Source organism: Balearica regulorum, chromosome 1 (assembly GCF_011004875.1).
Source record: "Balearica regulorum gibbericeps isolate bBalReg1 chromosome 1, bBalReg1.pri, whole genome shotgun sequence".
Lineage (NCBI taxonomy): Eukaryota > Metazoa > Chordata > Aves > Gruiformes > Gruidae > Balearica > Balearica regulorum.
The window spans coordinates 218,024,994-218,051,070 of record NC_046184.1 but is presented as its reverse complement, the minus strand read 5'-3'; the positions used below and the strand labels follow the sequence as shown (position 1 = coordinate 218,051,070).

At 57.4% G+C, this 26,077-nt stretch overlaps 1 protein-coding gene across 2 annotated transcripts in view; it reads right to left on the bottom strand.

Annotated features, from left to right (window-relative positions):
* Nucleotides 1-2,767: 2,767 nt before the first annotated feature.
* Nucleotides 2,768-26,077, bottom strand: part of CLPB (ClpB family mitochondrial disaggregase) — an 86,647-nt gene continuing 63,337 nt past the window's right edge. For both annotated transcript variants that reach the window (XM_075742696.1, XM_075742697.1), the window contains exons 8-16: nucleotides 17,995-18,072; nucleotides 15,757-15,812; nucleotides 13,262-13,306; nucleotides 11,307-11,468; nucleotides 8,705-8,861; nucleotides 5,823-5,896; nucleotides 4,853-4,972; nucleotides 4,307-4,411; nucleotides 2,768-3,482 (exon numbers count right to left, since the gene is read on the bottom strand). In XM_075742696.1, the coding sequence (XP_075598811.1) occupies nucleotides 3,231-3,482; nucleotides 4,307-4,411; nucleotides 4,853-4,972; nucleotides 5,823-5,896; nucleotides 8,705-8,861; nucleotides 11,307-11,468; nucleotides 13,262-13,306; nucleotides 15,757-15,812; nucleotides 17,995-18,072 (1,049 nt within the window). In that variant the 3' untranslated portion in view covers nucleotides 2,768-3,230. The remainder of the gene's footprint in view (nucleotides 3,483-4,306; nucleotides 4,412-4,852; nucleotides 4,973-5,822; nucleotides 5,897-8,704; nucleotides 8,862-11,306; nucleotides 11,469-13,261; nucleotides 13,307-15,756; nucleotides 15,813-17,994; nucleotides 18,073-26,077) is intronic.

Sequence of the window (26,077 nt, the reverse complement as noted above, 5' to 3'; positions counted from 1 at the left end):
GATGGGACCCCCCCCCCACCTGACAGGACCCCCCCCCCCCCGGGCACACCGTGGGTCCCCCGCACAGCTCGAGTCCCAGCTTTGCCGGGGTCGTGGACCAGGAGCCCGCTGGCAGCGCTGGCAGCATCGTCCCACGCCCCGGCCGGGCTGCATCACCCTACGGGGTTTTGCACCGGGGGGGGGGTCCCGATGGGTCCCGGCCCCGGCTGGTCCCGCACCGTGCACGACCCAACGGTGCCGGAGGCCTCCGGCCACCACCGCCGCTTTGTTCCCGGTGACAAAGCCCCGAGCCGGGGCCGCACCGAGGCCCCTTGGCTCGCTGGAGCTCGCCTGCCCCTAATCGAATTAGGAGCCCGGCACGGGGCTGAAGGCTGGCGGTAATTGAATTTCCCCCGTCACAGCCTGATGTTTCTCCCCTCCGGATCCTGCCTCCCGTTTATTGTTCCCGGCCCGGCTGCGGTGGCACATTTATTTGATCTGTCAGAGGGAGCCCTTTCACCCGCTGCTGTTTGCTCAGAGGAGCCGGCACCGCGCCTCCAGCACAATTAAAAACAAATAAAACGATCGGGGAGGGCCCCGCGTGCCCCCCAGCACCGCCACGGCCCGGACCCTCCTGCCGACCGGGCCCTCGTGGCTGCGGTTCCTGGGGGGCTGACACGGCACGGCACGGCACGGCACAGGGTGACGCAGCGTGGCAGAGTGTGGCACAGTACAGCATGACATGGCAGAGCATGACACAGCACGGCACAGCACGGCGTGACTTGGCACGGCACAGCACGGTACAGCACAACATGGCACGGCATAGCACGTCAAAGCGTGGCAGAGATCGGCATAGCGTGTGACAGAATGGCACGGCACAGCAGAGCGTGGCACGGCACGGCACGGCACAACCTGACATGGCACAGTGTGGCGTGGCATGGCGTGACACAGCGTGGCAGGACGGCACGGCACAGAGCGACATGGTGTGGCTTGGCACAGCGTTATATGACATGGCGTGGCATGGCACGGCGCGGCGCGGCACAGCACGGTGTGGCGTGGCACGGCATGGCACAGCTCGGCGCTCATGGCCGTGGGCTCCCCGCTGTCCCTGCGTCCAGCCAGCAGCTCCAGGTGGGACGTGGCCGGTTGCCGCTGCCGTGCAGGAGCCCCCCGTGACAGCCCCGGCACCGGGTGCCCCCAGCCCGGCGGTGTCGGCGTGGGGGTGCCGGTGTCACGGCACGGAGGGAGCTGCTCCCTGGGGCTGCACCGAGGGAATCGGCCTTCCTCCCTGGGCTCAGCCTCAGCGCCGTGCAGCGCTGCCCTCACGCCCTCGTGCCCACGCACACCCACGCGCTCCCACGCAGACACGCGCCCACCCTGTTGCGCACCCCGGCGCAGGACACCCAGCTCTGCCCCCCCCCCAGGTTTGGGGCCCGGTGGGAACCTGGGGAGACCCCGGGGAATCCCGGCTTCGCCCGCCAGCTCCGCGGTGCCGCCCCGGGGCTGCCCGTCCTGCACCGGGCCCGGGCGGTGCCGGAGCGTGGCCGGAGGGAGCCGAGTGCGGTGCTGGCGTTTGCCAGCGTCTGGTGGCTGCGGGAGGTGACAGCGGGTTGGGGGATGCCACTTGCTGGTGGGTGCCACCATGGCGGCGGCTGAATCTCTTCCCGGTCCTCCCAGGGGAGCGAGTCTCAGCCCGAGAGGGTCCAGGACAGCCTGGAGGGAGACACCCGCCCTGGCCGTCCCGCTGTCTGTCGCCGGTAAAGGCCAAATCCTGCTGCCGGAGACCCCGCTCCCCATCCAGCCAGATCCCCGACACTGCCACCCCCCCTCATCCCGGCACTGGGGGGGGACCGGCTCGTCCCCTCCTGCTCCATCACCCAGCCGGCTGCCAGCCCGGCGCTGCCCGGGCAGCGGAGAGGGGCCGAGAGGAGCCGAGCAGCCACGGACCACCAGCACGGGCGATGCCACAGCCCCACTCGCTGTCCCAGCAGCTCCGTTTCGGCAGAGCTTTCCCCCTTTTGTCCCTGTTGGCAGCAGCGCTCGGGTCCACGTGGCAGGAAAAGGCAACAGGGACAGAAAGGTGGGTCAAGGCAGCCCCTAAACCTTCACGGATCCCTCGGAAAATGAGTGCCAGCGCCTTGGCCCGGCAGCGCCGGCGGGGACGCTCAGGCCTGGGGACTTCACGCAGTGGTGTGCCGTGTCGGACGGGGACCCCGGCAGCTCGCTGCCACCTCCGACCGCGACTTATGGCTTAGGAATTCGGGAGAGCTACTCGGTTTGATTTCCTTTTTGTATTTAATTTCCCACTCTTCATAACCCGCCCCTGCGACACATCACCGGCTGGAGCAGTCGGTGCTGTGTCGGTGAAGCGCTGCTGTTCCGGCGGGGTGACGGTGATGGTGGCCTGGCCAGGGGTCCGGCTGCCGGCAGGATCGGTCCCTGCAGAGCTCACGGAGCCGCTCTGCAAACCACGGTTCGGGAGAGCGAAACCTCCCACCCACAAACACGCAGGAAAAGTCCGATTCTGCCTGGTGAGAGCCACCGGCTCCGACACCGGGGACAACCTGAGCAGCGCGGTGAAGCCCGAGATAGTAAATATTTCCTGGGAGCAGGTCAGAAGAAAAGCAGCGGGGAGGAGCAGTTAGCGAGGGGGTGGCACCGGGATGTCGCCTGGCCGGTGGTCCCGGCTCCCAGCGAGGGGCAGGAGATGCCGGAGCCCCCCGGGGACGTGTTCTGCCCACGGGCGATCCCCACCTCTGCTCCCCCCCGCCCGCGCGAGACGCAAAGGTCGTATGTGCACGCCGTTTATTGCAATAAATAAAGAGAAGCGGGCGAAATACAGAGTCAGAGTGCCTGGCGGCGTTTAAACCCGAGCTGTCGCGCGCTCGGCCCCTGCCGTCGCCCCTCCGGCCGCAGCCCAAGCCAGCAAACCCGACCCCCTCCCGGGGCAAGGACAAAGCCCACCCGAGCCGGACAGCCCGGCTCCCGTACGGTCTGAAATCTGCTCTCCCCTTTCTTAAAAAGCTCCGACACCTTCTCTCGTGCCAAGCGGAACCCCGGGACCCTCCACCTGTCCCCGATCGGCAGCGCGGCACCTCGCCACCCACAGCCGCAGCCCCTCCGCGCCCACCCCGCTCGGGCAGCTCCTGCCCGTGCCCGGCCCTGCCTGCCCTCGCCGGCGTGGCCAGATCGCACACTCCGAGTCTCAGGGTATTTTATTATCTGCACGCTCCAGGAGTGCTCGTCGCCGCCTACAAGAAGTAAGTAATGTTTTCTGGGTTCAGAGGCGCTTGGATGTCCAGTTTTCGGGATTTGCTGTCTTTCTCCACTATCTCCAGCCGCAGGGTGGGCATCTTTGTTTTCTCCGCTGCAGGGGAAGAGCTGTCTTTGGTTTTCAGCAGCTGCTTGTCCGAGTCCTCCACCGTGATCCTCAAGGTGCAGCCCCGCGGCAGCAGGTCCTGCTCGTAGGCGGCTGCCAGCTGGTTCACGACGCGACGCTCGACCTGAAGACGAAGAACCAGCTCCCATGAGAACGCCCCTGCCAGCAGCCACCCGGGGAGCCGGCAGCTCTCAGGCTCCCGGAATCTCCTGCTCATCCTACTTGTCCCCCGTCTCCTTCTGGAGCGTACCGGCCCCGCCATTTCCTCCCACAGACCGTGGACATCGAATCATAGACTCACAGAATCACTAAGGTTGGAAAAGACCTCTAGGATTATCAAGTCCAACTGTCAACCCAACACCACCACGTCTACTAATCCATGTCCCAAAGTGCCACGTCTCCATGTCTTTGGAAGACCTCCAGGGATGGGGACTCCACCACTTCCCTGGGCAGCCTCTTCCAGGGACTGACAACCCTTGCCGTGAAGAAATATTTCCTGATCTCCAACCTCAACCTCCCCTGGCACAACTGGAGGCCATTTCCTATTGTCCTATCGCTTGTAACTTGGGAGAAGAGACCGACCCCCACCTGGCTACAGCCTCCTCTCAGGGAGTTGTAGAGAGCCATCAGGTCTCCCCTCAGCCTCCTCTTCTCCAGGCTCAACACCCCCAGTTCCCTCAGCCGCTCCTCATCACACTTGTGCTCCAGCCCCTTCCCCACTCCGTTGCCCTTCTCTGGACACGCTCCAGCCCCTCAATGTCCTTCCTGGAGTGAGGGGCCCAAAACTGAACCCAGCACTCGAGGTGCGGCCTCACCAGGGCCCAGCACAGGGGGACGATCGCTGCCCTGGTCCTGCTGGCCACACCAGTGCTGATCCAAGCCAGGCTACGAGCCCGCCCATCGCAGGGACCCTCCCAACGATAACCCCCTCCCGGCTCTCCCCTTTACCTCGTGTTTGATGGAGCGGGCACCGTAGTGCAAGTTGTAGCCGTCAGCCAGCACATCCATGACCTCCCTGTCCCAGAGCAGGGTGATGTTGTGCCTCGCCTTGGCCTGCCGGGTGAGGAAGAGGAGGAAGAGTTACTGACGCCTTCGAGCAACCCTGGCACCCCGTTCCTTGCGCGGTGGGGACACCACGGGCAGCACGGAGGGGTGAGAGCATCCCTGGGATGGGGAGAGCTCCCCCAGGCCAGAGCCACCATCGCCAGTGGTCCCCTAATTCCTGTTTAGCCCCCCGGAGAGCTCGGATGTGCAAAACCCGACGAGACGACGATGCGTCTGAATGTGGTGCGAAGCTCGTCCCTGTCCCCACCCAGGAGGAACCGCGTGTGCCCCCCTCCCCGAGGTCCCCTCGTGTCGAACAGCAGGTAAGGCTGTGGTAAAGATGTACATTGGCTCTGCCTCCTCATCAGGAGGATGAAGGCTCGGGCAGGGATTTCCTCCTGCTCGTGCATCTCTGGAGAAGTGACCTCTAAAGCCACGGACGGTTTTTACCTTTTTGGCCCAAAAATTCAGCTCCTTGTTGACGAGCTGGATGAGCTCCGAGTGGCAAAAAGGGAGAAAGTAGACGATCTCATTGATCCTTCCCAGGAATTCGTCTCGTCTGAAGTGAGCCTGGGGGGGGGACATGGGGGAAGGTCAGCGGGGACGGGGTGGGTGACCCCGACAGGGACAGCCGTGACGGTGACGCTCCCCAGGGACCACCTCCACCTCCCGCAGCTCAGCATCCACCCAGCCAGGCCCCGGCAGCCATCCCGCCCCGTGCCACCGAGCTGCAAATCCATCCTGCCACGTCTGGGGTCACCGGGATCACCGGGATCACCGGGATCAGCTCTCAGCGTGGCCTCCAGGAGGAACGAATTCTTCTGGAGATGGCAAGAGGAACTAGAAATGAATCTGTCCTGCGGCGGACGCCCCGCTCCTGCCTCTTCTGCTCTTTGCTCCTGCCCCAGCCTCGTGCAGCAACACCCCTTGCTGCTCTCCGGCTCCGCTCCGAGCCTCTCGCCGGGAGGCCAAATCCTCGGTCTCTGTAGGAGCTGCCAGGTGAGCAGCGCCCTGAAGCGCTGCAGAAACATCTGAGAGAAGCTTCGTGCCGTCAGGACGTGTCGCTGCGGCCAGGATTTCCTGGCCCCTCTGCAGCAGAGCAGGAGCTGAGCACACGGTGACCCCGGGAGAGCAGGGAAGCCCCAAAACGCCACTGCAGCACCTCCCAGCCCGTGTTCCCCTCCGGCTCTCACGTCGCTGCTCCAACACGAGAGCACAGGGAGCGAGTAAGGAGCTGTTATTTATCTCTGCTGGGCTCCGACCTTACTTCTGAGTGGGTGAAAATGAAAAAAAAAATGACATCATGTCCCTTATCTCAGAGCCGGGTGAGGAATACCGGGGCTATCGCATCGAATGGCTGAGTGACCAAAGCGCAGGACACCTGAAATGTAAACCATGAAAGAAAAATAATCCTCTGTACCTTCAAGATGGGGCGAATAACCTTTTCCTTGAACTGCTTGGAGATGGTTATCTTGTCGGTCATCTGGACGTCCTCTGAAAGGCAGGAGGACACGGGGGGTTGGTGGGGAAGGTGGGACACGGGTTTGCCGTCCCCCCCGCTCCCGCAGGGTGGATGAACAAAGCCGGAGGGGGCTTCAGAACAGACCCGGGACCTTCCCACGTGCCACCAACCACGCTCGGGTTGGTACCGGGGTGTCCCTGCGCTTGACACCGTGACAGCGGGGCCGGGTCGCCCGTGGCCCCCCCCGCACAGGAGGAGAGCACCCCGCACTGCCGTGTTTCGCTTGCACGCCAAAAGAGCTCCGGCTCGGCCTCCGCTCGCTCTCCCGCCCCCCAGGAGCTGCCGCCCGGAGCTTTCGGATAGCAGGAGTCCGCACTCGGCCAGGGCGAGCTCCGGGAGCTCACGGCATCACACGCAGGACACGCCGTCACCTGTGCCAGGCACAGAGGGACCGTCCTGGGTCCCTTCGGCGAACAAAGTCCACGGTCAGACTGTCCGCGGCACAGCTCGGGCTCCGGCTGGGTTCTACTTCCCTCGGCCGACTGCAGATGGAGCCAGGGGCTGGCTGGCTCCCGAATCCCCGCAGAGCCGACGCGGGGTCACCAATCTGCTGCCCAAATCACCTTCCCCCTTCCCTGACCGCCTCGGTCCTTCCTACATCTTCCCATATTTAACTGCACAGGCTACTTTAACGCAAGGATGCTTATAGGGAGATCCCTTGCATCCGCACAGATCCTGACAGCGAGGCGGTGGAGAAAGGCCCACACTGGGTGCTGGGTGCTGGGTGCTGGGCAGCCTTGGCGAGGATGGTTGCACCCCCGGCAGCAGAAGGGGCTCTCAGGCCCCGCCGGCGTGCCGCGAAGCGGTGCTGTGTGCCCTGAAATCATCTCTTCTCCTTCTTCCCCCACGGCAGACGCCGGGTGCGTCCTGGGTGGGCAGAGGGACAGCGCGGCCCGGCCATGCGGTGTAAATGGAGCGGAGGGTCTTTGGCTATAAGGATTTGGCCCATTTCACTTCCCTGCTTTCTGCTAAAAGACACCAAGTATTTTTTTTCCCCTCTAAGCAGGAGGAATTTGGCACGGCGTGCTGGAAGAGGAGAGCCGGGGAAGGCAGAAGAGACAGAGCTGCCCCCCAGTACTCAGGTTTGCCACCTGTAATATCTGCCGCTTCCACCCGCAGACGCCGAGATGCTGCGGAAGCGGCTCCTTCCCTCTATCTTCCCATTTAGCTGCCCGCCCAGGCACTCACGCTGCCCTCCCGGCCGCTGCCTCCAGGAGCATCGCCAAGCCGAGAGCTCAGCAAATGGCACGGAGCTCCACGAAACTCAATTGAGGGCAGGCTTCTGAGCCGAAATGCATTTTCCGGCTACGCTCTCTCGCTGCCGCTCGCTCACTGCAGCTGTCTGCTGTACAGTTGTAGAAATTAAAATTCAATGCTTTCCTCATTTAGCGGAAAAGCGCTTGGCATTTTGAAATGTTATTCTTGAAAGTTCAGTTGCAGGCATGCTTTGTCCTTTACCTAGTTTGATTGAAGTTTAAAGATTCTGAATTAAGCCAGCTTTGGCATCCACGTCTCAAAACAAAAAGGAAGAGACAGTGAGAAAGAAGCTGGAAAATACATTTGACGCCAAACCCCAAGGTTTTCTCCTGCTCCCGTGGAGCTGAGGCAGGGGCTGTGGCGGTTTTCCGGGCACAGCCGCAGCGCACACCGCACGCCACGGCTGCTCCGGGCATTTCCACCGCTGAGCAGAGCTGCCGGGACTGACCTTTGGGAAACACGGTGTGTCCGCGATGGCACATGCTGCGAGGTACCCCACGGAAGATGCGTGTTCAGCCATTTAAAACCATAAAAGGGTTTTAAAAACCCAAAAACTGATTTTTTTTTTTTAAAAACTGATGGGAAAACAAGGGAGGCAGCCATCATACGTGGCAGCACAGGACGCAGACGGCGTTTCCCTGCGCCGGCGGCTGTGCTCACAAAGTGCCTCGTCTTTTAGAGCCAGAGGGGACGGCCCCTGGTGCGGCCATCACCGTCCGTCCGTGGCACAGCAGAGACCGACCAGGTTATCACCCACCGGCTGGTGAAGGCGGCGGAGGGTTGCACGTAAACTGGACTCTGCTGCCTTCAGCGGAGCGGCTTAGTTCAGGTCTTAGAGGCTGCCCTTCCTCTGCTCAATTCTCCTGTTATTGCCTAAGCCACGTTTTTGGAAAATTTTCTACCGGATCCGGAAGTGTGGGGCCAGGGCTCCCGTTCCAAGGCGAAGGAAAACTGGTTAAGCTCAGTCTTTTTTGGAAGGAGTGCGAGGAAACAAAACTTTTCCTCTTTAATGTCAGTGCCTGTCTGGGCCGTGGTCTTTTCTGGGAAGCGTTTGGAAGGGTCTCGAAAGACTGAAAAGGGTGAGGAGACGAAGGGAAGGGAGCACAGGACGAGGGAGGCGGGATATAAAACCTTCTCCAAAGACAGAGCTCAAGGATGTGATCCCGAACAACGGGGAGAGCCCGACGCAGAGGGATCACAGGAGGGAGAACGGGGGAGGCTGCGACTTCTCAGCCACAGGTCATCCCGGAGGGGAATAGCACGACTTCCCAGGCACACGCACACACGAGATCAGGGCGCTGCAGAGGAGCGTCCCCAGGCTTGCCCGAAAGCTGCAGTGCCGGGGGGACGTGTCCGTGTCCGTGTCCGTGTCCGTGTCCAGCTGCAGGGGCGAGCAGCGGGGAGGCAACCCAAGGGTCCGGGTGCTCTCCCGTGGCGAGGGACGGCTGAGCCGCTGTCAAACGGGTCTTAGGAAGGAGGTGGATTCGTTAGGGATTTGGAGTAAGATATAAAAAGAGCAGTACCTAAGTTTTCTGCGATCCTTTTCTTGCTCATCTCCATGGCCTCTTGTCGGAGCTGCAGGGCGTGCTGGGCGATCTCATCGCTTGCCACGTTGGAGGTCATGATGAAGATGGCATCCTTGCAGTCAATGGTTTTCCCCTTCCCATCCGTCAGTCTGCCCTGCAACAACACCGCGCCAACACAGGCAGCGTGAGCCGGCGCCACGGGACGCTGCCGAACCACGAGGCAAAAGGACGCGGGTCCCATTTCCCCCCCTCTGTCCCGAGCGGATTTCTTTTGGAAGGGCCGCCCAAGGCTGCGGGCAGGAAGGAGGCAGGGCTGAGCTGGGGGGCTGCGGAGCTCCCACCTCTCCGAGGAATGGCAGCAGCTTGTCCCGCACGTGGTCCCAGCCTGCCCCATGCAGGACACGTCGGCGGGGAGGTGGGCTGGGGCAGCCCCTTGGATCCTCTGCCTACCTCCCTGCCACGGTTTTGGGGCTGGGACACGAGCTCTGGCGAACCCCACGAGTGCAGGTGAAGGTGTCGTCACCTCGTGCCTCCGTCCCCCCCCTCCAGCCCTCAGGCAGGTTCGTGGAGGCAGCCCAGGCGCGTGGCTCAGCCCTGCCGCGGCCGTGGTTTAGGCTGGGCTCGGTGCCGGGGTGCCTGAGACGTGAGACGTTCTCCCGTGCGGGCTCTTTTTGGGGGCAGAGCAGGCAGCCGCAGGCGTCGGTGCCTCGAACAGCTCCAGCAACAACACCCAGATGTTGACCAAAGCCTTCCGGACGAGCGGTCCGAAGCTGCCGGTGGCACCGCGCCCTCCCGGGAGGGCTCCGAAGGGGTTTGTGCTGCTCTGCAGGCACCACGGGCGAGCACAGGCTGCAAGCAGCCCGTCCAAAAATAAGCAAAGCCGAAATAACCTCGCAGAAATAACCGGGTTATGGCTATAACGGAGCGAACTAAGCAACGGAGAGCATCCCTCACGCCCGCGGGATCGCCCGGCAAACCAAACCAGGGCAGCCCAGCACCGCGCTCCGTGGTGGGGACGATCGCCGCTGCAGCCGACTGCCGCAGCATCCACCCTCCTCCTGCCCCACCAAGGCACGAACCCTTCAAAAGTGCTAGTTCTCTTGATTAATAAAATAAAAAAAAAGAGAGAAAAATAAGGAAAAACTGAGCGGCTCCCCAGGCAGTTTCTTTCCTCGATATGTCTCCAGCAGCAGATATCCAGCACAATGACACAAATCCTTGTTGGGTGCTTGAGATTAACATTTGGGTTATTGCCCTGTCAAGTGCGTGGTACAGGAATTGATTTCACATTTAGCTGCCGCTGCGATGATCTATGCAAGAAAAAATTGTGTTATTAATCCTTAAAACAAAAAAACCCCAAAACCTTCCAGCGTGTTGCTCTGGAGTTTGGTTGCCTCTGAGGACAATCCGGGACCTTAAAAATAAAGCAGAAAGCTTGCGGGCGGCAGGCTGAGGGCTCGGCAGAAGACGCGCGTTGCTCCCTGACTCCCACCAGCTCGTGCAGGAGAGCGGGGTCGTACGCCAAGGTCCCCCAGAGACCCGCGAAGGACTCCAAAGCCCTCGTGCTCCCCTCCTCACCGGTACCTGCTCTCCATCCCGCTGCTGGCGGGATGGGGGGTGTCGTGCGCGGAGATGCCTGGGAGGAGTACTGGGCAGCTGACAGGCACGGACCTGCCTCGAATGTTGACAAAACGCCTTGGGTGGCTACCTTGGAGGGGTGCAGGGCTTCTATCCGGGACCTGAGCCGTCTCCAGAGGAGGCCAACGCACTCCTGGAGACGCCTGGGAGTTTTCCTGGAGAGCTACTGGGCACGGACCTTCCCCCAAGGCAGTTGTTCCCTGAGGAGTTCTGCCCACGGCAGGGGTGGGAACTGGATGGTCTGTAAGGTGCCTTCCAACCCAAACCAGACTGGGATTCTACGTCTGGGGCAGGGAAGGCGTGAGACAAATCACATGCCACCTAAACAGTCATAAATTAACCAACCTGAACTAAAACCCAGTGTTTAACAAGACGTGGCTTCGATGGACTACGAAGTCCCCAGACCACCCTGCTTTTCTGACGTTGTGACGACACCTGACCCGCGCCCGAGACCTCGGAGACGATTTCCTCTGCGCCGTGGATGCGTGCGTACATGGGAGGTGGGCGCAGGGCACCCGCGTGGAGGGGGCCATCGCCCTCCCGCCTCCTCTCCTCGCTCCTGCTTTCTGCCGCGGACTGGCAGCCCAAGTCCGACCGCCATGGGGGTGGCTGTTCCTTAGCAGCGTCCTCATGTCACAGTCTTCACCATCACACCTTCCCAGTGACACGGGACAATCCAATTCCCAGGCTTCTTCCTCATGTTTCCAACCCTCCCATCGCTGGCTTTTTGCCTAAAAATGCCATTTATTGCGGCAGGAGACCTCAGCATCATCCCGTTTCCTGGTGTTGGAATGGAGAAGAGGCTGACTTGGCTGGCTCACATTTTTTGGAAGGGACTATCAAGCTGGAGCGTTTCAGCTCCGCTCCAGGACATCTCCTGCGTCGTCGTCCCTTGCCGTGCTCACTGTCACCTTCTGAACAGCCCCTGTGCAAAACTCTTGTCCCCGAAAGACGGATTTACCTCGTCGAACAGCTGCAGCATGATGGTGAGGACATCTGGGTGGGCTTTGTCAACCTCGTCGAAGAGCACCACGGCATTTGGACACTGCCTCAGCTTTTTGGTGAGCTGCCCGCCCTCTTCATGGCCCACGTAGCCGGGCGGAGAGCCGATAAACTTGGCGACCTGGGAAGAAGCAAGAGGACGGGTGAAAGCTGCTCCATGGACACCAGGAACGAAGCCCTCTCGGTAGCTCAGCAGGCAGCCACCGCTCTTGGCTGCAGACAAATCAAGGTTTATATTCTTTGTGGCGTCTATCGCACCCTGGGTATCCCAAAATCAGCTTCATCAGCAACAATTTGGCAAAATGCGGATTGGTGGCTGCTGAGCAATCACCTCGCCCAGGGCTGCAACCAGCAGGGTCTGCAGCCACCGGTGGACAACCCGCCGCGTCTGAACAGCGTCCGAGAGACCCATCCCCGCTGTCCAAGACCCATGTTCGTCTCCTTTAGCCTTTTTAAGAGCAAGGATTCAAAGGATTATGAGCGGCGGGTGGCTCTGGTGGGGAATCAAAGCTTGGGAAGAGCCCACAGGGGAAATATTTTTCCTGTGTCAATAAATGACTTCACTACTTGACATCGTGATTTTTTTTAAATTCGGTTAAAAAATGTAGAAGATTATTTCAAAGGGCATGTAGCGATAGGACAAGCGGTGACGGTGTTAAGAGCTTTGTCCACGGCAGGGGGTAGGAACTGGATGGTCTTTAAGGTCCTTCCCAACCCAAACCCTTCCCCGATTCTCCCATTCAAGCGGCTCCTTTTTGCCCAACGATACGACCCGGCTGCCCGGGCAGAGCTGTGAGTCCCGTTCCCCGAGCATCGCTGCCCTCCCTGCCCGCTCCCACGGACACGGGGACGGCAGCGCGGGGGGGGTCCCGCTGACTCGGGAACAGGACGGCAGAAACGAGCAGAAATTTGCCGACGGCAGCTAATTCGTTGCATTCGTTTCGCAGCGCCTGGGGCTACGTGAGGCTCCCGGGCTCCTTCAAAGGCCGCGGTCTCCTGGGCTGACCTCCTGATCCTTGTTTGCTTGAAAAATGTATATTGCTCTGGCCGCAATTCTCTACTTTATTCCTTCCCTGTGCTCTGCCTCTCGTCTTTGTCAGGGCGCAGTATTTTATATCTTACACTGCTACTCCTAACTCCTCTTTCTTTGTACCGAATCATCACCACGGCTTTATTTCTACCTATTTTTCACTCCTGCAGTGTAGGAGCTTCCTCCTCCTCCTCCTCCTCCCCGTCCTTCTTCCCTGTCTGCAGAAAACAACGCAGCAGCTCTGATGTCTCTCACGGGAGAGTTCTCATCCCCTGCTTTCTGGATGTGGGTGCACCTCACCGGTGGCACCAATAAAAAATGCAAGGCCCCTACACAGCCATCAAAAGAAAAATATTATTCGCCTATCTCAGCTAGGACCTTGCTGCTTTTTGGGGAGACAGAGCCCTCCAGAGCGATTTAGGGCCCCCCCACTTCTCGGTCGCTCTTCCCCCGAGGGTTGACACCGCGTACAGAAGCTGCAGGACCAGACACGAATTATTAAATCTTTTCCTGCTCCTTGGTCTCTGTTCCTACTATTTTTTATTTTTTTTTGAGTTAAACTTGCTTTTTTTTTTGGCTGGTATTTCCCATATTGCAATTTAACGCAATGGCTGTTGCTCTGTTGCACGCCCCATTTGACACACAAAACTGCCCGTTTTCGGGAGAGCGTGGAATTAATTCGGGAAGGAATAAATCCTGGGTGACGCTGCCAGGGCGAGACAGCACCCAGCCAGGAGGTGCTTGTCCCGCTCAGCGGCAGCGAGGAGATGCTCAGGACAAGGACCGAACGCAGGGGAAAGCGAGGGCATCGACAGGATTTGCTCAAATTACCCGTTAAACTGGAAGCTGCACCCCTCGGTAGCAGAGGGGGCTCATTTACTGACCTCGTGCCTCTCCTGGAACTCTGACATGTCCAGCCTGATGAAACCCTGCAAGAGAAAGCAATACTTAACGTGGCGTTTGATTGATGTGCTCCACGTTTCGTGACATTTAGAAGGCTCGCCCAGAACCAGGCGGGTGGCTGGCTGGCTGAACACGTGGTTTTGCGGTTCCCAAGGACCGCCGGCACTGGGGTGGCCAGATCCACCAGAAAACCCCGGGGGTTATTCTGAGGAAGAGGAAGATGGTTGCAGTTTCTTAAAGAGAGCCAAGAGCAGTTCCCGCTGCCGGCTCACAGCCCCCGGCCGAGATTCGCTTCAGATGCTCTGCTCGTCGCTAGAGCCGGAGCGATACAGATGGGACTGAAACAGCAACTCGCAATTTGCTAAATAAAATGGATATTATTGCTGTTCAGCTTTTGAGAAATAATTCACAAGAAGGACACAACGCCTCTCTGCAAAAATAAAATCAAAATCAAAATCATAAAGCCGAGGTAAACTAGGTTCACGGGTGATCATCTCAAAGAGCTGATCTTGTTAGAGAATTTACAGCTAGGACCCAAGCTCCCTTTTTGCATTTGAAAAACTGATGATTCACTGCAGACACTGAATTTCCTGGGCTTGCAGCTATAACCTAGCTCCTGGAGGTAGGAGAAGAGGATGGGATGGGGATGGGGATGGGGATGGGATGGGATGGGATGGGATGGGACAGAATAGAATAGAACAGAACAGAACAGTCAGTGGAAGGGCCCTACGAGGATCACCTAGTCCAACTCCCTGAGCTGAAGACAAGCTTGAACCTCCCCAGCATCAGCCCAGCACAGTCAGCCGGACACAACAGCTTTCCGCCGGCATCCAGCCCCTGCTCCGCTGCGCACGGCTCTTCCCAGGCGGGACCTGGAGGTCCTGAGGGGCTGATTGCGAACGTGCCCACACGGGTACCGTCCTCCGGCGAGAGGCAGAGCCCCGTGCGGAACAGTTACTTACTGGGAAGGGCCGACGGAGGTGGGAGGATGCGCAAGCACTGGGGAGAAGAACGGGCATTGCGCAAAGGAGACGCATGTCTGTGTACACATCTCAGCCGGACACGTGTGCGCAGCACGTGCACGGACACATGCAGGGATCACGGAATCAGGGAAGGGTTTGGGTTGGAAGGGACCTTTCGAGGCCATGGGCAGGGACATCTTTAACCTGACCTTGACTATTCAGCTTCGGCGCCCACAGTTGGGTCGTCGAGCAGCGCGCGGGGAGCCCGGGGCTCGTCTGGTCCCGGGTGATGCCGAGGGCACCAAACCAGGACGGTGCTGCCGTGAACTCCCAAGGCATGGAGGAAAGCAGGAGGATCTGCCCGGTTTCCCGCTCCCCCCGTGAAATGAAAATGGGCCAGTTACGGGCTTGTTTTGGGGTTTTTTCCTGCGAATTGCTGCTCCCCCATAACCACTCATGGGATTTATCACCCCCCCCCGCACCGCTCGTTACAGCACTGACGGCCAAGCTGATTCATTAGCAATAGAACTCCGGTTTGTGCGTGCTGTTGAGCTAACACAACATGCAGTCTTGAGTGGTCTTCCCATCTGCTGTTTGGCCGGGCATTGACCACTTCCAGGTGCGGGAGTTGGGGATGAAGGTGCTTGAGACCCGGGAGCCGGGATTTATTGCTCCAGGAAGGCAATTATAGAAGGATGAGGAAAAGAAACCAGAGCAACCATTTTTATAGCGTCCTTTAACTTTTGATCTTCTTTCTACACATGTCATTTTGCCTGGTGTCCGTTCTCTGCTGGAGGATGTGGGGGGAGAGGAATTAATCTAGCCTCGGCGCGGGGGGCAGCTCCGCTTGGGTTTCCTCCTCCTCCCCGGCTCCAAGCTCCGCGCCCGGGCACGTCCCGAAGGCAGGCAGAGCCTCGGGGAGCCCGGCTTGGTGGTTTAAACCTTAGGCATCCCTGAACTACGCCCTGCGAAGCCACTGCCACCTAGAAATAATTCTAACCCATCTTCACTAAAAACTAAATAATGAACTAAACCACGCAAACGGCTTCTGTTGTTTGGATCCCAAACATTTCCTGCTAAGAACCCGAGCGGGAAATCAATGCCGCCACCTCCACCAGTACAACATGACAAGTGGGACAGCCAGGGACGCGTCAAAAGGACTTTCAGTATTTTATCCTTCTAACAATTTACAGCGTTATTAGTAACAGAGGGAAAAAAAAAAAAAAAATGTTCGCAACGCAGGATGTCAAAACGACAGCCACCTCAAACGGGGAACACAGGATGTTGTTAAATCCATTTAGATTTTTGCAATTCCAGTACTCCGGTACAGAGAGAGGGATGAGATCCACCGTAAGGCAGCAGACGCCCTTTCTCGGTGCGCACAGACAGACCTTACCTTCCTCTCCCACGGATGAATTCGGCAAAGCCAGACGACAACCCTGCCGCCAAGAAACCAAACCCACCCCGGTACTAAAAGCACCCAGAGGGCAAAAAACGAAGGGAAGAGCCGTTACCTTTTTCACGTCCTTATGGAGGTACTTGGCGGTCTGCTTGGCCAGCTCGGTTTTACCTGCGCCAAAGGGAAGGTAAGATTTGTGTTAAGTCAGGTTTGTCCAGCGCCCCCCGGAACCGATACACGTTTGGGTTTTTTTTTTTCTGCAAATGCGTTCCTGGGAAGAGGGTATCTCTGCGGGATTCCCGGGATAACTGAGGGCCTGGGGCCGGACGCAGCCAGGCAGCGGTTCTGGGTTCATGAGGAGAGCGGTATCACCGCATCGGCAATCACTTTTAATAGTTTATAGAGAGAGCTCTACTTTTTTTCCACAAAAGGTGTGGTTAGATCATGGTTTTGCTACCTTTACTCTCAGTATTCTCAGTTTCATGTGCAATGTCTTTTACTCTCCAGAATTTCCGGGAAAGGGGATATTCTTTCTTTCTTTGATTTACATAAGGCGACTGTCATAAAAAAAATCAGTAACGGCAGGAATGCGCAGGGATGAACACACGCACCGGCTCAGGAAGGGCCAGATCCTGTCCTCCCAACCTCTCCATTCAGGGAAAAACCTTATCAAACAGGCAGGCTCCGCCCTGTGCGGGAAATACCCCGGCTCTGCCCGCAAACCCCTCTTACCACCCCCGGCACGTAATCGCTGGGTTCATCAGTTTATCGGGTGGAAAATTTGGGCTGATTTCGGCTCCTGGGATTATCAGCGAAGGCGAGGCGCAGCCTTTCACAGCCCCGCAGGATGCTCTGGGGATAACACGAGTCCCTCGCCCGCGGTCTGAAGCCCGTGTGCTATCCGCACAGCACATCTACCCTGTTTAGGTTTAACTGCGCTCCTAAAAATAAACACTCTGATAAAAATAAAGGCTTGTCCAGAGAAGCTGTGGCTGCCCCTGGCTCCCTGGCAGTGTTCAAGGCCAGGTTGGATGGGGCTTTGGGCAAGCTGGGCTAGTGGAGGGTGTCCCTGCCCATGGCAGGGGTGGCACTGGGGTTCTGTGACACGCGAGGGCACGCAGCTGGCACGCAGCTGTGTCATAAACAACTACTGCTAAATAAAAAGATTGTATCTTAAATACCAGACTAGCAAAAATAATAGCAGAGTCTTGCTGGAGCGCTGCACATCCGCCCCAGCACCGCCCTGACACGTCTGGGTTCTGGTGGGGGGAGGCTGGGTCAGAGCCACGGCGTCACTTCATGACATCACCCCAAAACGGCTGCGAAAATAGGGAATTCGTCACTGCGCTCGGCAGCCTGCTCCGGCGGGTAACATCTCTGCCACAATTCAGCATCTTAGTTCAGTTCAGGCTTTGTTGACTTTGTGTGTCGCTGTATCGTAGATCCCAATGCATCTGTAGGTGTACTTACACCTGCTGCGCGCACCTACGCACGCTGTATATACATACGTATATACGGACGGATCTTTAAAGTGCTTATCTGCTGCGGGAATCTACGGAAACGCGAAGCCACGTTAGGTATTTTAGCGTGCAGACATTTGGGCTTTCAGACTGCTGCTACATCAAGGCCTCTATAAAATCCCCGTTTGACACAACACAATTCTCAGCTGCTTCGCCTCCTTATTGCAATATTCACTTTTACGGCTGAGGGAAGAAAACCCTCAAAGACAAGGGAGTTGGAGATCTGACAACTTCCGATACTGAGCCTTCAGACCTGCTATGAGCGGCGCAGTGACGTCTCAAAAACATTTCTTACTGGTTTTACACAGCTTTATAGCAACTCATTTCCAGGTAACGCTCGGCCTGCCGCTGCCTTAACCCCTCCAGCACCGGCAGCTTCCCGAGGACCGCGGGAGTCAGCGGATGCAGGAGAAGCACCGAGGTCGTTTTAAATGTCACGGTTCCGTTACTTTAAAGCTGGGGTTTTTTGTGGGTTTTTTGTAAGGTTTTTTTTCCCCTGAGTAAAAGTCATTTTATCCATTTCATGAACTGATCAGCTGTCATGTTGCATTTTATTGTGCTTGAGGACAAATATTATCGGTGTCAATAAAATCCCGTCATGACAAAGCAATCCTCGCCCACGGGAGCAAGAGATTCGGTTTGCAAGCAGCAAATTTCTGCTGTTACCCCGCCCACGGAGGTTTTCCTACCGGGAAGCACGGGGCTGTTCAAATAGCACTTTTCTTGGGAAAACCGCCCCTTCTTGGGACTCGCAGGGCGGCCGGTCCCCCCCGGGGATAATTCAGCGTGAGGTGCTCGCGCCCCAGCGCGGGACTCTCCAACCCAAACGTTACCTATTCCAGATGATCCCAAGAACAGAAAGACCAGCGGGTGCTCCTCGTCGTACCAGCCATTTTCCTTCCTCCGAATAGCTGCGTTTAAAGACAACGAAAACAAAAGGAAGGGGGGGGGGCAAAGGCATATAAATCAATGACACAAAAGCAAGTATAATTATCACTAAGTATACACTATGTTTTACTGCTCGCTACCCACTCAAAGTCCTCACTACCATTAGTGCTCTCTAATTTGATTAGCCAGCCAAGGCCCCAGAGACACCTAATCAGGTTAGCATGGATTTGGAGAGCTGCCCAGAGCAGATTTCGGATAAAGTTTTCCAGGATGTGCACTCAGCGTTGCCAGGGAGACGGCGGGGAGAGGGGGGGGAGGACAGGGATGGATGGATGGAGGGACGGATGGAGGGAGGGAGGGAGGCATGGAGGGAGGGATGGAGGGATGGAGGGATGGAGGGATGGAGGGAGGCATGGAGGGAGGGATGGAGGGAGGGAGGGATGGAGGGATGGAGGGAGGCATGGAGGGAGGGAGGGAGGGATGGAGGGAGGGATGGAGGGATGGACGGATGGAGGGAGGGAGGGATGGAGGGATGGAGGGAGGCATGGAGGGAGGGATGGAGGGATGGAGGGAGGGATGGACGGATGGAGGGATGGAGGGAGGGATGGAGGGACGGATGGAGGGATGGAGGGAGGGAGGGATGGAGGGAGGGAGTGACAGGGGCTGGCGAGGGGAGGATGCAAGCGGCACACATCACAAGTGCAACCTTTCTGAAAAAAAAGCCGGTTTGAAGAGGTTTATGTGCCATTTCTCATGTGCGAATGGGAAGAGGGAGGCGACTGAAGGTCACAAGGGCTCTGAACCAGTGCAAGTCCCAAAGGACGGGGAGAGGAGAGGCGGTTATCTCCATGCCCGTCTGGACAGCGATGCCCAAGGGCACCCTGGTTAAGATACCAATGGAAAATTTTACAAAAGACAAGGAGGGTTTGGAAACCGAACCAGCCGATTACCTCCCAAACTCTCAGCCCTAACTGCACGCCCCTCTTCATGACCAACTCCGATCTGCCTTGCAGAGCTGGTGATGCCCCCGACCCCCCCCACGTGTCCACAGCCACCCAAGGTGCGATCCAGCCCCTCTGAACAGCCTCAGACTCCGCGAGTGTGTTCCCCAAAGCAGTAACATCACCGCAGCAAGCTTAGCTGGAGGATAGGGAATGGCTTTGGGGGCCAGGAGGATCAAACGCAGGCATCTGCAGGCTGGATCTGGCCCGTGGGGCACGAAACTCACTGCCCTGGTTCAGACCAAAGCCCGTTGCTGCTTGGCCTTTCGGCTATGTAAAAAATCCTTGTCATTTTAATATTAGACACCCCCTTGATTGGACTGGATTTAATATCTGGTGGGTGTCTGGCACCGGGAGATGCACTAGGTGTTTCCTCCATCGGCAATGCTCCCCGGAGCAGCGGTCACAGGAGGATGCTCAGGGACAAGTCCCATCGGTGGGACATCCCTCCCATACTCTGCTCACCCCCAGCCATCTTCAGCTCCGGGGCTCCCGGCGGGTATTTTGTGGGTCCTGTTCTGAGTTTTGATCTACTGGGACTTCAGATCTCACCCAGACCTTGTAAGGGACGATCCAAGCTCTGATTTCAGGGTGTTGGTAAGGACGGGTGCCAACGGGACCCGGGGACACGCGAGGAAAGCGTTACTGGGATTCGTCTCCCAGCTGGTCCTACACAGGCGCCAGGAATGGCGGGGGAGCAGGCGCGGCCCGAGGACACGGCTCTTCCCCGCTGGGACCAGGGGGCCGGCAGTGTGGTTACCCTCGTGCCCGCACTGCTGGCTCTGCCCCGAGCCCCAGGAAACCAAAATCATCCGAGCTTGCTCTGCCCCGCAGCCGTCTGGGGGAACCACCCTGCGCTGCTGCCCACCGAGCACCGGGGACGGAGTCGGACAGAGCTGGAGCCAGGAAGGGACACGAAACGCTCCGGATCACGGCTTGGACACGGCTTGGCAGCTGGTTTTAGCAAAACGAGGTGGTGCAAAGCCCCGGAGCAGGGCACAGAGCTCGCCGCATCTCTGTTCGTGCCTTGCAGCTAACCACAGAGGCAGCGCAGTACACTGAATTCCCAGCTCCTGGTTCAGAGCGAGAGGGCCACACATCTCAGTCATCCTGATTTACCTGCATTATTTAAACACGGTCCGTACTACAGCTCTTCAAAAGAGTTACTCCTGCCGTACGGACTGGTGCACGCTGTAAAGCGCTTCGCGATATTTTGTAAGAAGCGACACAAACCAAAACTGCAGGGTGTTATAAAGGATGGGGAGGCTCCGACCGACAAGGTACCTGCGAGTGGGCTTTCCGAACGGTGCACAGAGCCGTGCCGGGTGTCAGCGAGACCGAAGATACAGGACATTACGTTTGATAGAAATAGGGCATAAAATGGGCAAGATGCCCAAGAATGATATTTTTAAGGCAGCGGAGGAAAACAGCAGCACCAGAGGTAGAATGAAGAACGGAGGGAAATCACTCAGAGATCCGCAGCTCAACCGCGGTTTTAAAATAAAGCTCTTGAAATGCCGCTGCACACAGAGGAATAACACCGCGTCTCCTCTCTCTCTGTCTGCCACCCCCAAAATGCAGCCAGGGACCGAGCCCCGGCCCTTGTCCCTCAGCCCTGGGCTGCAGCTGCCCGTGTCTCCCCAGACCGGGGCACCGGCCGGCACCGTGGGGAGCTGTGGATTTGTTTTCTCCCCGGAGCTGGCAGGAGAGCATGACAGTAACCTTTAAAATTGGGGAAATCTGAGATTTAACCCCACAGAGAAAGTCAGTCCACGACAGCCTCCGCTTGATGGAGCGTGGGAAAATACAAGATTCCTAAGGAAAGGATCCTAGCCGTGGCACGTGAAGAGGTCTTCCTGCAGGAACAGGGAGAGTAATATTTAATAAATCTTCCCATTCTGCATATAAAAGATTTGCAGGTAAAAATATTTAATAAATCTTCCCATTTTGGATGTAAGAAGAAGCTGAATATCGTAGCCTACAGACTGACAGTGAAATGCTGCCTCTGCCAGCAGGAGACACGGTGGGAAGACGTTAAATAGCAGCAGCTCAAGTGAAATATCTCAGCAGCTGGCTCGTACGGTCTCACGTGAATTCACGGAAGCTCTTGGAGCTGCTCCTGTTGCTGAGACGACCTGCGTGCAGCCAAGCTCCTCCGAGCCCGTGTCTGTACTCAAGGAGACCCGGGTAGGGTGGAAGCCGATAGATCTGGTGAGGATTAGGAAAGTGCAAAGCATCAAGTGGGTCTGAAAACTGCAAGGAAAAAAAAAAAAATCAATCTACTGAGGTTAACGAGAGGTTTGAGGATTGACTTGACCACAGTCATTAAGTACCTCCACAAGAAAGCGCACAACTCGCTCATCTAGCAGACAAAATTAACACGCTCCAGGGGCTGGAGCTGGATGAATTCAAACTAGAAATAAAGCAGAATGTTCTTTAATAACGAGGGCAATTAACTATTGCAGGGACTTACAGAGAGGAGTTGCCCCGAGAAGCTGTGGCTGCCCCTGGCTCCCTGGCAGTGTTGAAGGCCAGGTTGGATGGGGCTTTGGGCAACCTGGGCTAGTGGAGGGTGTCCCTGCCCATGGCAGGGGTGGCACTGGATGGGCTGGGAGGTCCCTGCCCACCCAAACCACTCTGGGGTTCTGTGACTGAACCCCTAATCCCTGTGGATTCTGCAGGAAAAGACAGGGGGGTCTTCCCGAAAGGTGGTGGCAGCTTGGCCAGAAGGTGAAGGTTTGCATCGCCGCAGGGGGTCAGTTCAAACAGCCAAAAAAGCGCAATTTAACCTTAAACAGGGCGCAGCCACCCAGCGGATCGGGACCGAGCGCAGGGCTTGTGCCGTTAGTGGGAACTCGAGCCCCAGCCCCACGAGGACTTGCCGTCTCATGCCTGGTCGCAATCGAGATGCATTGCCCAGTGCCTTAGCCACGCTAATAAGTCCTGACTCCTGTCAAGGCTTAATTAGCTCGGGCGCAGAGCCAGGCTGCGGGACTGGTCTGCGTCCGGCTCTGTCTCACCCTGCCCGGTGTCTCTGCTCGGCCCCACGGACCGGCTCCGGCTGCGGCCGGCGATGCAGCTCTGTTCTCTGGAAAATCACGGGCAAAGCCCAGCGGGCATCCAGTCCTGTCCTCCAGCCCCCCACGGGCCACATCACACCCCAAAACCAGCCATGGCAGGAGGAGGAAGAGGAGGAAACAGCTGTGCCGTTGGCACGGGGGGTGCAGAGGAAGGTCTGCGCGAGCCCAGATGTGCTGCAGCCACCCCAGCTCCTGCACGTCCCCGAGCGCATCCCACCGCGTGCCCTGCCCGGCGCTGCACGTGCTCCTTCCCTGCCCTTTATCGCAGGTCAAATACCCGGGGTGGATATTTAAAAAAAAAAAAAAAAAAAAAAAAAAAAAAAATTGATGGGGAATAACACGACCGCCGACAATTTCTGCAGTTATCTGGGCTAAGATAATAAAGGTAATAAACTTTTTCCTCGGGGCACGGAGTGACCACTTGCAGGGGTCAGCACGTTCAATGGTCCGAAGGCGGGGAGGTTAAGTGTGGTCTGTTTTCCCTACAGCAGGATGCCAGACTTTATGGGTAAATGCTCATCGCGCTCACAGCAGCTCCGGGGATATAAAGCGCCCCATAAAACACTGCCGTAAGTCAGCGCCTGCGATTCAGCCCGAGATCCCGGCTGGACGGTGTTGATCGTCGTTAGTTAGATCAACAGAGTGATGAGGTGCAAAACCTTTTCTATAAGCGGACTTAAAAGGATGAGAGATTCCAGCACATGGCCTTGCCTCCGTGCTCTTGAGGTCTGGGAAAACCGAAACGCTCCGGTTGTTCATCGAGGGGGGCCACCGCACCCCCAGGTCTCGTGGCCACGGCCGCTGGCCCCACGGACGACTCCCCGTTGACGGCCACGCGTGAAATGGGTGCTGTGCCTCTTGGAGAGCTGTCCCCTTCCTCCTGTAACCCCGGGGGTGGCAGAAATAAATAAATAAAAGGAGGCAGGTCGCACCGCTTTACTGAAATCTCATTAAGACGTTCAGACCCGACGTCCAAGCGAGGAGGCTGCTGATGACGCCCGGGCCTTCTTCTTCGGAGCCATTTCCAGCACCGCTGCAGTGCTCTCACTTTATTTTGTACATCTGTAACGGCGTAACTGTAGCGCGGTGTCTCTGAGAGGCCCTTCAGCTTGCTATTGAACTGATAAATTCACTGTATTACTTTACACAAATCAATACCCTAGCAGTTATCAGGGGTTGATGTGACCGAAATTGGTTTCAGCCAATTTGTGAGTGTAATAAATGTCCATTTATCAAATCAATTCATTCAGCGGTGCTTCTCAGACCGCCCGGGCTCAGGGTACCGCAGGGTGATGCCTCCAGGTCCATACCCACCCCGGGGTCGCTCTCCTCCATCCAGGCTCTGCATCCACGGTCCAGGGCCTGCCGCATCCCCAAGAACCGCTCGTGGGTGGCTCTGGGAGGTGGAAGAAGACGAATCTCAAACTAGACCAAAGCTGTGTCCTTGCAAAGTCTGACCTAACTTGCAGGCAACGCGCTCTGAAATACAGAACTCATAAAGGATCCTATTTTGTCCCAAATAAACTCAGTTTCCTTCGGGCCAGGGGAGGGATGATATTCCTGCTCGCCTGTTTTCCTTCAGCTTTGAACCTGATTTCGACATCGTAACTGCTCAGCGTGCTTGAAATTTGCAATTTTATAATTAAAAAGTAGATTTTCTGCACTGCCCTTTATTCAAAATCTCTACACTAAAAAAAACACCCGACGCTTTTCCTTTCTTCCTCCTTACTCAACTTCAGGAAGAGTCGTAACGGACCACTTCAATCCAGAAGGTTCAGAACATCTGCACTGGGAAGCGGTGGTTTTGGACCCCCCGCCCCTGGTGACCACTGCCTGGCACACGCTACGGATCCATCTAGAAGCAGCATTCCTCCTCTGGCATCATATTTAGGATACGAGACCACAAACCAACAAAAACCCGCCCGTACTTTCATTCAACGCCCTCCCTTGGCTTATAACCTCAGACGGAGATGTCGATCCCTCGGACGCACGCGCCGCTTCGCCCTGCTGCCTCCGCACATTCCAGTGCAAAGGCAAATGGGACGTAACCAGATTCGGAGCATTTCTGAAAGCGCCCTGGAAACACAGTCAGAAACCTTTTAGCTGTTCATTTGATGAACCGGCTGGAGCGTCCAGGCTGCCATTAGTCCCTGGGATGGCAGGAATGACCCGCCTGCTCCTTCCTGACCTGTTGCGAGACGGAATATTTAATTTGGATTTTGTTAAAATGAAACGAGCATCTACACCCGCTGAGGGAAGAGCAGCACCGAGCCGCGGCCGAGCTGCCCCCCGCCATCGCCGTCCTCAGCCAGCGCACCGGGAGGAACCCCGCACCCTCGGAGCGGCCCCGCTACGATCGGTTTATCGCCGTCCACCGCCTCGCTCCTCCTTCCTGCTCCGCGTAGCAGAAAAGAGAGCGGCAGGGCTCGGCTACATCCCGTGGAAACGACAGAGAAGGGTTTCTCCCCTCTGCAGCAGCGATGTCAAGCTGTTCGGTGCTGCGACTGTGGCAAGCTCCGGGCAAGCGTCCCGGCAGTCGCAGCCCCCGCGCATCCCCACCGCCCCGGCCCGGCGCGGCAAAGCCCAGAGAGCACGTTCCCTTTGTATTCCGGGCTGAGCCCCTCTGGAGACTGTTTGGATCACGCACCGAGTGACGGATTAAATCCGATTATTCAATTAAGGCAGCAGTTATAAATCAAATATATCAGCTAGGCTTGGTAAATCTCGAGACGTGGCGCACGGCAAGTCTCCTAGCCAAGAAACCGCATCGGCGAGTGCGAAACAGGAGGCACGTGGAGCCCTCAAAGCGGCAGCAAAACCAGCCGGGGAATAAAATAAATAACAAAAAATAGATAGGAAGCGCTTGAAAGAAAAAGTCATGTCTTAAAATTCACCCTTCCTGAAAGAAAACCACAAAAACGGGGCAGAAGGGAAGAGGGGGAGGAGGGGACGGAGGCTCTCCTGCTACCTTTTGGGCTGATATCCCGAGGCTGCGGGGGTATCAAGCACATTCCCTCTAATTCAATAAGAGAAACCTCCATAAAGGCAGGCGCTTTAATGTGCAGAAACACCACCTGTGTCAGAACCAGGCACTACCCATTAATCACAGCTTCCCAATTAGCCCGTCCTGCCGCCCCCGGGCACGGCCGCTCTCCCCAGCGCAGAGGGGGTCTGTTGTTGGCGGCGGCGGGGCGGGGGGGAGCCGGCTCTTTCCGGGGCTCCCAGATCACGCAGGACTGCTCTTTGTTAACTACACCGCGGCGGGGTTTGTATTTACGACAGCACGTCGCTCGCAGTTCTGCTCTGACCTCAGCCCGCTCTTACCTCACCGTCCCATTTTCAGGCGCTAAACTGGGATGCGCGGACGGTTCAAGGAATTATTAACAGGATCCAGAGGCTGCGGATTGGCAAACCCAGCCCAGCCCAGCTTGCTGGAGCCTTGATTTCCTTACGGTCTTTTAGCGTCCAGCATGAACTAAACCGCTCCCGAGTTCTGAGAGGTCACCCCAAGGAAAAGCAGCTCGCACCGACAGCCGGGACCCCTCTTTTCTTGTCCGCGCAGGAGCTCCGGTCGGGGCCGTGCGCTCCATCGCGTGCAACGCCAGGTTTGCAGCGAGAGATAACAGCATTTACCGACAGAAATCATCCCCCTCTGCGCCACAGATGCCCGACACCCTTTCATCTCAACGTGCCTAACTGATTAACGTAACGAAGTTACGCTCGGAGCAACTGTCTGTGCTCACCCAAAATTCGTGGTTTCTGTTCGGGTCCGTGTGCCTAAAAGCTGGTCTGGTTTTTTCCCCCAGCTCCATCCTCCGGTCTGACAAAAACCATCACCTTCTCCTCCAGACCTCACCGCACGCTTGTACGGTTCCATCGCAGCCACAAGAGGCCAGACTCCTCATTTATTCCCTGCATTTATTGAATTTATTATTATTTTTTTAAAC